A 12,500-nucleotide genomic window follows, 5' to 3' on the forward strand; every position below is an offset into this window, starting at 1 on the left:
TATTCGTTTTCTTTAAGCGGTCTTCACAACATCTTATTGTCAATATTTTTTGACTAAATAGTTACCATTCCCACCCTTTTTATCAGTATTTTGGTTTTTGACAAAATTCGTATTGCCATTATTCTTAGGTTCAATGTTCTTAGTTGACACAGTTCCATCTGACTACTATTATGAACTTCAGTATCATCATTATTGTCAATATTATTTGTTTCGTATAATATCCATCTTACTAATATGAACTAGATTAAAAACATCCCCTCACGTATATTCTAAAATCATTATGAACTTCTACATCGCCAGTATTGTCAATATAATTTTAACAATATTCATATTGACAATATCTCTTCGCACGTAGCATTATCATAAACTCCCTCAATATCGTGAACATTATCAGTATCTTTATTTCATCAATATTCATTTCGTTCATGTCCCCACAACATCATGAATATTGTCATTATTTTTATATATAATGTGTTCATCTCGTTTTATTCACGGACAGTTTCCCCTTCGTGAGTATCATTGTTGAGTTCCCAGCATATAACGATGCGTTAGTATTGATGGGGCGATACAATTTTTTTTAACGATTCCGATACGAAGTTCCGATACTGCCCTAAACTTCTGACTCCGATACGAGCCCGATAACTGCAGTGATTAGAACTGATGGTTGTTTCCAGGCCCAGGTTTGGGTAAAAAAAATGCTTTATGAAAAAAATAGATTTATTAATGATTTATCGTAATCGGAAGTTTAGAGCCGTATCGGAACTCGAATCGGAACATTAGGGCTGTATCGGGACCTGTATCTGAATCGTTAGAAATGTTGGTATGGCCTCATCATTATCATGCAGTAATATATATTTTATTGTATCAATTATTCTAGGGGTTGGGGATAGGACCTCCTGGCCTGAAGGAGGGGTCGCGACCTAATTCTACACCGTTCAGGGAGGGGGGCCCACCCGATCTTTTTTCATGTACGTGTGTGTGTGTGTGTGTATGCGTGTGTCTGTATTGCTAACAGGTCTTGGATATTGCCAGCAATACTCGCAGACTTACAGTAATTGGATATTGTCTACAGTACTTGAATATTGACAATAATGCGTGAATATTGTTAACAATACTTGACATTTTCAACGACCCTTGAATAGCGTCAACAGTACCCCGATATTTTCTTGAAAACTCAAGTGTCAACGATACCCGAGTATTGTCAATACCACTCGAATAAATAACATTGTCAACAATACCTGAATATTGGCAATACCACCAGAGCATTGTCATTATCACTCGAATAATGTCAACAACAATATTGTCAATAGAACTCGAATATTGTCAATACAAGAATATCGTCAGTAACAGTATTGTCAATTGAATATCGTCAATAGAAATATTTTCAATACTACTCGAATATTGTCAACACTACTCGAATGTCAGTACTACTCGAACATTGTCAACACTACTCGAATATTATCAATACTACTCGAACATTGCCAGTATTAGAAAAATTCAATACGAATCGAATATTGTCAATACTACTCAAATAATGTCAATAGCTGATGGTGTGAGGTCCGCTTCTTTTGCTCAGCACTGCTACAACCACTCTTTTATTCCTCTCAATCTCCTGCTCTCTCTTTCTCTTTTACTGCTCTCTCTTCTGAAGACGTGCCTTGACCAAATAAGTGATGCCTCTCTATGACCTGACAGATGTCCTACATGGGTGCGGTTGCCCTGGGTTTTGATGACTACCCAGGGGCTTATGGCCATCACCACGACCTCACGATAACCCCGGGAGAGGAGGATGAAGAGGTGTTGTTGGTGGAAGAGGAGGAGGAGGAGCAGGAGGAGGAAGGGGAAGAGGGTGATCCCCTTCTGAGTAACAGTACAATGAGTTTGACTGTCAGAGAAGTGAGTAAGACTCCAAGCGAAGACTCTGGGGTGGAGCTAAGCAGTGGCAACGTTGTTTCTAGACGTGGCACTCATAGAAAACGGGTTGACGGTTACCCGGTGGTTAGAGACGGTTACGGTGGTGTGTGTGACTGGAAAGAGGAGGAGGAGGAGGAGGAGGAAGATGAGGAGGATTTTCTCCTCGACGGAAGCGAGGGGGATTATCTCCTGGGTCGGGAGACGAAAGCTTACCCCGTCATGAGGAAGGGCGATGTCCTTGACCCTGACCCAAGTTCGGTCAGGAAGCGACGGGTCCTCTTAAAGAGACATTCTGAGGTGCAGCTTCCGAGACGCGTCCATCCTGACGATTACCAGGTAGTTTGGATTTTTCCCTCTCTCTCTCATATATACATAAATATATATATATATAAATATAAATATCTATTCTAACATTCTATTATCATTTTTTTATCATTTTTTCATATTTTGTTGGGCTGCCCATCTCTTCTGGTTGGACCAACTCTTGTGCAATAGAATGTGTGCATAGGCTGGCATGTCTATCTCCCGCGTCCTGCGCCACCGTCACTAATACTTCCTCACACTCAGGTCCCCTCCCAACGCCGTCACAGTCATACGGGGGAGATGAACGGTTTCCGATCTTCACCGCTCCTCGGGGGGGCCCTGCCCCCCCACACACACCCCTCCCAACATGCCCCCCATAAGCACCCTCACCACCACCACCATCAACACCATCAACACCAACAACACCACCACCATCACTACTATGTCAGCAAGCCGAAGGGGGGGATTTCTCCTGGGAAGGGGAGCCTTCCCCTGAAGAGGACCCCGACGACGCACCACTACGACGCCGGGAAGCGAGGCCACAACGGCTCCAGCCCCCACCGGCAGCACGGACCCTCCGCCCTACATCCGCTCCAGGACCTCCAGGTGAGTGAACACTTCGTCATTTCCCTGCGAAATCCTTCGAAGGACCCGGTCGTGGACTGGGCGGGACAGAAAAGGACCAATTGGTCCGCTGGTCCTCATGGTATTGGTAGTAGTTTTTCCAGCGCTTCTGTCCTTGTGGATAGTGTCGCGCCATTTTGTTCTCTTGTGATGTTCTTGTTTACCAGCTTAAATGCGTCTGTTGTGGCAAATCCAACTCCTTAATCATAACATTTCACATGCGCCCACGCACACACACACACACACACACACACACACACACACACACACACACACACACACACACACACACACACACACACACACACACACACACACACACACACACACACACACACACACCACTTTTAATCGAATTTTGAAAAACTTTCTTGTTTGTGCTGACACATTGTACTAAATTGACTCTCATGATGTTCGGTTTGTCTGGTGTCAGCGTCAGTTGCATAGCGGCGTCAGTCGCATATGTCGCCACCGCCGCCGCCGCCACCGCCACCGCCGTCGTAGTGGAACGACCAAAGATCAGCTCGACGTTGGTTTGAGCTTCGATGTCGATAGAGGCGTTCCTGGTTTATAATTTGTGGTGGAAATCGTCCTTATTGTCCTTTGTTTGTGATCAAGGGATTAGTTTCAGAGGAGCCTATCTGAGGTTTGAAAAAAATAATAACAATAAAATAATTTATATAAGTCTATTTTGCGCCCGGGACAGTAAAGGGAAATATATATAGATAGATAGATAGATAGATAGATAAATAGTTAAATAAAATGTTCTCTAGGTGTAGTGTTATTGTAGTCACCATCACCCCTCTCCCACACCCTCCCTCCCTTTCCACCTCCCCCCACTCCCTCTCCCACACCCTCCCTCCCTTTCCACCTCCCCCACTCCCTCTCCCACTCCCCCATATCCTCTCCACTTCCCCCACACCCCCTCTCCAACTCCCCCACTCACTCACTCCCTCTCCACCTCCGCCTCCACACCCTCTCCACCTATCCCCACTCCCTCTCCACCTACCCTACCCCCACTCCCCCCACTCCCTCTCCAACTCCCCGTCACCCACTCCCTTTCTACTTCCCCCCACTTCCTCCGCGCACTTCATCATCATTCAGCAGAACTTCAGTTCCGCTAACTAACTACGGGACCGTAATGTTAACTTGAACTGACCCATTCCGTCGGGCAGACGGTGGCGGCTGCGGTAGTAGACGCCGCGGTGAGAGAGGACCTGATACTGTCAGCAATGACAACGTCAGTATATCCACGAATTAACATGCCAACATTCTCTCTGATTGTTGGTAGCCGTTGCTTCGTCCAAGTTCTTAGTGTGGGCTGTTTTTATGATCGTAATAATTATATTCCATTATGTTGGAAATTGTTGTTGTATGTTAGTCTCCACGTTATTGACAATCGTTCATAAAGATGTTACATGGTTGTACTCTAAGTATTGACATTATCTCACACGCCCCATAAAAGAAAAAGGGTACCACGTCAAAAGCGTAAGAGGAATGTCCAAGAGTCCGTTACGTTCAATGCGTAGTGCCCGTAACGGTCATAACGGTTAATAACGGCCGTAACGGCTAGTCTCGGGGTCGTAACACCTAGCAACTGTCGTAACGGCTCTTATGGTTGTGACGGAACCATCGGATCATAACACCTAGCAACGGTTGTAACGTGTGAAAACGGCCGTAATGGCTAGTCTCGGGTCATAACACCTATCAACGGTCGTAACGACTTGTAACTGGCTATAACTGTCGTAACGGTACATAATGGGTTGTTGAGGACGATTAGGTTTGCGTTTATTGTTGGAGAGGAACGTGAGGAACGCCCGCCACGAAGCGCCTCGCTCTAGCAGAGGCGAGTGGCCGTCGTTTAGAGATAGGGCTGCCCTCGGCTAAGATAGCTATAGAATAGTAGGTAATAGTTTGCGATGCCCGAAACAACTAAACATTTGTGCTCATAATTGGGGTTCTCATTGTTTGAACGAAATCACACACACACACACACACACACACACACACACACACACACACACACACACACACACACACACACACACACACACACACACACACACACACACTCTCACACTCGGTGGCGCGGTTGATAGAGTACTGGACTGTCAGTATGGAGGTGCGGCAGTACCTGGTTCGAATCCTGCCCAGGGCCGAAATTATTTCGGTATCTCTGCGCTTCGGGTCGTTACTCCGACTCTCGTGGGCGGGGAGTTGGGTGTGTGTGTGTGTGTGTAAGGTCATAGCATTACCCATACATCGGTCATACGAGCTCTGAGCTCTCTTCCGGGAGGGAAATAGCTGTCGATCACGAGTCCAACGCGTGATCCAAAGACCAAGGTGAATACACACACACACACACAGTACTGTCGAGTACTGGAACAGAGTATTGGCAATGATGCAATGATGATAATGATAATGATTAATAATAATGATAATTGATATATACTACACACACACACACACGGCTCGACGACGCAGTGGTAGCGTTCGCAACTGCTAACCCAGCGGTCCGAGTTCGAATCCCGTCCAGGGCTAAAATAATTTCAGTATCGCTGCACTGCGAGCCGTTACTCCAACTCTCGTGGGCGGGAAGTTGTCTGTGTGTGTGTTTCAGGTCACAGCATTACCCATAGATCTGCCATACATAAGCTCTGAGCTCTCATCCGGGAGGGTAGTAGCTGTCGATCACGAGTCCAACATGTGATCCAAGACCATGGTAAATTACACACACACACACATACAATTACTGTCGAGTACTGGAACAGAGTATTGGCAATGATGCAATGATAGTGATAATAATGATTGATAATAATGATAATTTTTATATACCACACACACACACACGACTCGGTGGCGCAGACATAGCTGAAGATCCAAAAGACCAAGTGAATACACACACACACACACACACACACACACACACACACACACACACACACACACACACACACTGTCGAATCTTAGAACAGAGTATTGGCAATGATGCAGTGATAGTAATAATAATGATAAATAATGATGATAATTGATATATAACACACACACACAAGCAAATATATATATATATATATATATATATATATATATATATATGTATGTACAACACTGAATGGGTCCCAGTGATTAGAGATACATTTTAACAACCACAATGCACTTTAATTCTAAGCCATCAAGGCCGACATGCAGAAATTGAAATGTGGTACTGCCAAGGACTCGAACCCCAGCATCCTCATGACAAGTGCGGTAGTGACTTACCAACTAGGCTATCAAGAGATTGGTAAGTCACTACCGCACTTGTCATGAGGATGCTGGGGTTCGAGTCCTTGGCATTACCACATCTCAATTTCTGCATGTCGGCCTTGATGGCTTAGAATTAAAGTGCATTGTGATTGTTAATATATATATATATATATATATATATATATATATATATATATATATATATATATATATATATATATATATATATATATATATATATATAAAGACTGTGACAGTGTAATGACGTCAGAAACCAGCTCAGCTTCCTGTCTCGACCACTTCCCGCTAATGCAGTCACGGGAGCCAGTTGCCAGGCGACAGCCCGTTTCCTTGGCAATTTGTGACGTTACAGCCATCGTCTCATGTCTTGTAGTGTGACGTCAAGTCCTGGACGCTGTTAACAAGGGCTTTGGTCATGTTTACATCAGAGTTTGCTGGGAGAACGGATGAACAAATCTGTATGGTATTATGTTGAACACACACACACACACACACACACACACACACACACACACACACACACACACACACACACACACACACACACACACACACACACACACCACGACGGCGCAGTAGTACCGATCGCAACCGCTCTTCCAGCGGTCTAAGTTTCCTTCACACCCAGGGCTGAAATGATTTCAGCAGCTATTCACTGTGAGCCAGTACTCCAACTCTCGTGGGCAAGGATTTGTGTGTGTGCGAGTGTAAGGTCACAGCATTACCCATAGATCGGGCATATGCGAGCTCTGAGCTCTCATCTGGGAGGGTAATAGTTGTCGATCACGCGAACACATACACACACGCGCACACACACACACACACACACACACACACACACACACACACACACACACACACACACACACACACACACACACACACACACACACACACACACACACACACACACACACACACACACACACACACACACACACACACACACACACACACACACACACACACACACACACACACACACACTTGCTGAATGAAATCACCGGATTGAAGTGGTGTGTGTGGAGAGTGGGGTTGTCACCTTGGGACGGTGGTTGTCTTACGCCAAGAGGGAATAGAGGTCATTTTGCGGTGACGACGTGACCTCTTGGGGTCGTCTATGGGAACCCGTTATCAAACGATACGACGAAGAAACTTTTTTTCATTTTTATTCATTTTTTTCCGTAGCCAGCTGTTGTTACGCGATATCACAGTCAAGGCAAATACTTTTACTACTCGAGCCCGGGCTTATGAGAAGTGTGTACGGTAGGAGGCGCGTCGCAGTAACCAACTCTCGTGTCCCGTGTGACGTAATCAAAGGTCAATTTTGAGGTGGAGCATATTGGGAGAGAGAGAGAGAGAGAGAGACAGAGACAGACAGAGACAGACTTGTTGAAATCTGTATTATAATTTACTATTCTATAATACCGGTATTCGGTTTTCCATTATTTGTATGGCCGTTTTATTCTTCCGCTACTTTTTTGTATCCATTGAAGTCATTTGCGTTTTATATTTGATTGTTCCCAGCGTGATTATTCGCTGATGCGCACTTCACGCTTTCTGCGCGCGTGCGCGGATGACGTCATGCGCGAGGGATCTGCGCATATGTCCATATGGCCTAATTTCAGAGCCTCACGTTTCCGCCAATCGCGTGACAGGCAAAGGTGACGTCAGTACAGGCTAGCCCAAAGCGGTCCCTTCACACAATCATTGACAGAGTGCGGTAATCCGTATTGCTCAATATTGACAGTGGAAGGAACAGTATTGAAGGAGAAGTAATGGGTGGACAATATCACGAAGTCGATAGTATTAGATCAATAGGATCGACCGTGTAAAGCTACGGTTACACTAGTTAACGAATTGGATTCCAACAGTTCAGTTGGATTTCGTCCAAAGTTAGACGTTGACTAGTGTAACTGTAGCTTAAGGGACGATATAACAACATGAGTACTGGTAATGTATTTATGATAGTGACGTCATAAATGTTCTCGATAATGATTGGTGGGGGAAGAAGAAAAAAGCATGAGGGGCTCCACAAGTCACCTCTGTGGACACTTAAGAGTATTTGTAATGAAAGTACTGATACTGGAAAGTAGTGACACTAGAGCACCCATTGAAGACTACTACTGTGGGTACTTGCACTGGATGTACTAGTAGCGTACTGGAGCAGCGTATTGGCAACAACAAAAGCAACAATAAATATTGTAACCGGAACTGCAACAATTACCATTGCCGTCATAGTTACTATTCTTAACATGTTGTAAAATAACATTTTGTATATAAGTGAACGCAAATGTTATCACAGTTGCTCACAGCATTAACAATGGCTTGCATTTATATCATCACTCCTGTTCGTAAGTTGTAATTAGATGGTTGAGGCACGTCGTCGGTGTTAACTTCGCAACATCCATGTGCCTCATTAGTCGTGACTCGAGTCTTCCTCAAGTTAATGGTTACTATTGTCTATGCACCACCGTTAGAGAAAGTCATGGTGTTAGGGGACATGAATGCCAAAGTAGGCAACGAGGACATGGAAGGAATGACTGGCTGTTTTGGAGAGGATAGCAATGAAGGGGCGTCTTGATTTGTGGGTCACAAGATGTAATATTGAAGGTATGTTGTTATTGTTATGGACGGTATCTTACCGATGCGTGTATCTTATTGGAGATTACGTTCTTCAAGAAGACATCAGTGCTCGAGACGTCTATGAAGCTCGATTCATCGTCTTTGATCGAAAGCTTAGAAGGCAGGAGGGTGCCTGGTCATTACAAGTGAAAGTGACGAAGAGAAAAATATTCGGGCACGGACGTAACGAAAGTAAACACATTGAAGAAAAACTAAGAAACAATATTGGGAGGCGAGGAAAATGTGAAATAAAATAGGAGTCTTAGATATTTTGGACGGAAAAATAAATAAATCTGTTGTCAGCTAGCCAGCTGGTGCCACTATTGTAGGCAGAGACCTTTACCACAATTTTTTTTTTAATGGGGCCTGTAGGCTGGCACTTGGTCCCCGGACTGGGCTCCAAGACAAGTAGATCCGTAAAGTGTTGGTCAGTTGGTTTCTGCGAAGAGGATAAAATTCTACGCATTCAACCCCTTCGTCACATAACATCTAAGATTTTATTCAGCTAAGGGATTAAGTTAACCTGGAGGTAGGGGAAGGTTAAAGAAATACACTCAAATAATTTCGACATTTATTTAGGGTCAAAAAAGTCCAAACATCGAAATATGATTGAGGTTAAGAGAATGAATATGATTAAGGTGATTGTCGACATTTTTTGTACGGTCCGTGTAAAAAAAAAATAACTGGATTGTTAAGCTACGATTACACTAGTCAGGGGAATGGTTGGGTTCTAACAATTCAGTTGGATTTCATCCAAGGTTGGAGTGTAACCGTAGCTTTGTCAACCAGAGCTCCAGCTCAAATATTTTTTCAATCCAGAGTTGTTAGTATGATAATTCTTAGGTACAAATCGTACTAGGGTCTTGTTATTTATATATACATAGGACATGTCCTGACATTGTGTCGAGGTAACTTTAATATACTACAGTAAATAGGTACTTTCCCCACAACCATGGCATAACCCGACTTTAGACTATTTACCTTTAGTATGAAAATAAAGAACATTTTCTTTAGACCATGAAGGAGATTTGAATAGACTTGTGTAATCTTTTTTTAACACTTGTAATAGCCTAAGCACAAACTGAGAGACGCAGGTGACGCAGCACAGAGCAAAGGCAGACTTCTTGTTGCTGAATTAAAGTACAGTTGGAACTTGTCTCTCACTTGAAATCTTCTTGGTGCATCTACCTCGGCATTCCAATTGAGAGAACTTGAAACTGTACTTGAAATTCAGCGACAGGAAGTCTGCCTTTTCTCTGTGCTACGTCGCCTGTGTCTCAGCTTGCGCATAGGTTAAATGATAGTATTTCCTTGGCTGTAAAGACCTGTAGACTAAGCTTGTAGCTCATCGACAGTATTGTACCCAAAGTGACTTGGCGTCACCAATATAATGTGTACCTTAGATGCTACACCCAAGCACAGTTACGGACAATTGAAACTGACACAGTCGCGTACAGCGACAACGTGTTTACGTTCAAGTAAATAAAGGCACCATTTCACGCTAAAGGTACGTTTAGTTCGGTACGATTATTGTTCAGCGATCAAAACAGCCTCATTCAAAACAAAGAATTAGTGCTCTAGACAATCGTTTGACGATCATCGTTGAGCTATGATTACCGCACCGAGAAAAACGTACCGTAAGCCGTATCAGAAGCAATTGTCCGTCAGATAAACATAACCAGTTACTCGAGACGCTTACAAACGCACACGCTCTGCTCTCGCATCTTCCACACAAGACACTCGCACGCACACTCGAAGTTCGAAGGCGACGAGTTCGAGGGTTAAACTTTCATCTTCTCCTGAAGAGCCCGCCCGAGGTCCTCCAACTTGTTGCAGGACTTCTCCTTGGACTTGAGGTCCGGGACGTCGAGGACGAGATCGAGGTCGAGGTAGTCCTTCGGTGGCTCAACGGGGTAAGCGATCGACTTGGCGCAGAAGAACTTGGGGCGCGGGATTCTCATCGGCTTGACATCCGTCAGTAGAGAGTCCATCGTGACGTTTGGCGTGGCGGGGGGAGAGTCTGCAACGAAAAGATGGGGGATCTAAGTATACTACGAAAAAAAAGGAAGGCGGTAAAGGGACGGCAGGGGAGGAAAGGGACGTCACCCCCTACAACCCCTTCTTGTACTTTTTCCCCGTTACCCCTTTCCCCATAAAGAAACCTTTTAATCTGAGATTAACGTTCAACGATGATCGTTCAGGGCTCAACGATGATCGTCAAACGATTGTCTAGAGCACTAATCATTCGTTTTTGAATGGGACTCTTGTTTCGAGCGACCGTAGCTTTAAAAAAAAAAAAAAAAAAAAAAAAAATCGTGCTCTAGACAATCGTTTGACGATCATCGTTGAACCATGAACTATCATCGTTGAGTGATAATAATCGCACTGAGCAGAATGTACTTTAAGGACAAGGTGGGACGTGTAGAGTAGGGTGGACGACGATTGAGGAGGGGTGGGAGTAAAGAGAGGGAGAAAAATGGGGGACGAGGGAGGGATATGTCGAGAAGACACCCTTGTACACACGAACGTCATCAGCCTCGTGTCTGGCTTTGCCGGACCTGTGGACGCCCTCTGGGTCCTTAAGAACCAGACAGCCACGCCCTTTGTGTCGCTGAGGCCCGTCTCCTCTTTCGCCACGCCCACGGTCACGCCCACCTCCTCCTTACATGGAGGAAGTGGAGGGTTACATTAGAGTACACATGCCCAACATTAGCATAGGGTTTGGGACCTCACCCACTAGCTCTATCCTAAGCAAAGAGAGAGAGAGTTCAAGTTACCCCGACTATACGAGGGCGGGTGTATGTGGGGAAGAAGTTACTGTTTCGGCCGCAGGTAAAGTGTCCTCTAGTGTAAAGAGGGAGGAAGGGAGGGAGGGAAGGAGAGGAGAGGAAGGAACAGGATAAATAAATTTATTAGTAGTGAATAAAAAAACAGAAGCATGGAAAAAACGAGAGAGAGAGAAACGACCCATCAGTGTAATGCATGATGAGGAGGGGAACGGTAATATGTAGAAGAGGGACTGGAAGTTTGAGAGTCGTTAAAACTAACTGGAAAGATGGGAGGAAGAGGAGAGCTCTGTGTGAAACCGGAGCCAGCAGCACATATGAGAAACAAATGAATAAAGTGAACGAAAAGGACAAGTAGAGCAGAGAAAGGAAAGTTAGAGAAAAAGGAAAAGCGGAGGAAGATTCCAAAACAGGGAGTGGGAGGGGAAGAAACGGAGGGAAATTCAAAAAACTGGAATTGGAGGCGGAAGAAGTGGAGGAAAATTCCAAAACAGGGAGTGGGAGGGGAAGAAACGGAGGGAAATTCCAAAAACTGGAGTTGGAGGGGAAGTGGAGGAAAATTCCAAAACAGGGAGTGGGAGGGGAAGAACCGGAGGGAAATTCCAGAAACTGAAATTGGAGGGGAAGAAGTGGAGGAAGATTCCAAAACAGGGAGTTGGAGGGGAAGAAGTGGAGGAGAATTCCATAACTGGAGTGGGAGGGGAAGAAGTGGAGGAAGATTCCAAAACAGGGAGTGGCGGAGCAAGATGCGACCTGAAGCACGACTCGAGGCGAAACGAAGAGTGTGGGAGGTAAATGGGGGTGGGGGGGTCGGGCTGGGGGAGGCAGAAGCGAAGAGGGGTGAGAGGGGAGTGGGTTGGTGAGAGGGAGGACGTACCCAACCAGTACAGGTACCAGACAAACCTCATACAAAGGGAGCGTTATTAATCACAGATCTGCCCTTATGCCAATAGACGTTAACATTTCAAGAGTCCCTGTAATTTA

The 12,500-nt window shown here is 44.9% G+C and overlaps 2 protein-coding genes across 2 annotated transcripts in view; one reads left to right on the forward strand and one right to left on the reverse strand.

Annotated features, from left to right (window-relative positions):
* The window catches only part of LOC143025313 (uncharacterized), a 402,756-nt gene extending 400,024 nt beyond the window's left edge, over nt 1-2,732 (forward strand). Inside the window, exon 13 of the mRNA XM_076184786.1 lies at nt 2,482-2,732. Within this exon, the coding sequence (XP_076040901.1) occupies nt 2,482-2,597 (116 nt within the window). The 3' untranslated portion in view covers nt 2,598-2,732. The remainder of the gene's footprint in view (nt 1-2,481) is intronic.
* Nucleotides 2,733-9,274: 6,542 nt separating this feature from the next.
* Nucleotides 9,275-12,500, reverse strand: part of LOC143025192 (uncharacterized) — a 37,269-nt gene continuing 34,043 nt past the window's right edge. Inside the window, exon 2 of the mRNA XM_076184651.1 lies at nt 9,275-10,750. Within this exon, the coding sequence (XP_076040766.1) occupies nt 10,512-10,721 (210 nt within the window). The 5' untranslated portion in view covers nt 10,722-10,750 and the 3' untranslated portion in view covers nt 9,275-10,511. The remainder of the gene's footprint in view (nt 10,751-12,500) is intronic.

This window comes from Oratosquilla oratoria, chromosome 5, assembly GCF_046742065.1.
Source record: "Oratosquilla oratoria isolate Oo_2021 chromosome 5, ASM4674206v1, whole genome shotgun sequence".
Taxonomy (NCBI): Eukaryota; Metazoa; Arthropoda; class Malacostraca; order Stomatopoda; family Squillidae; genus Oratosquilla; species Oratosquilla oratoria.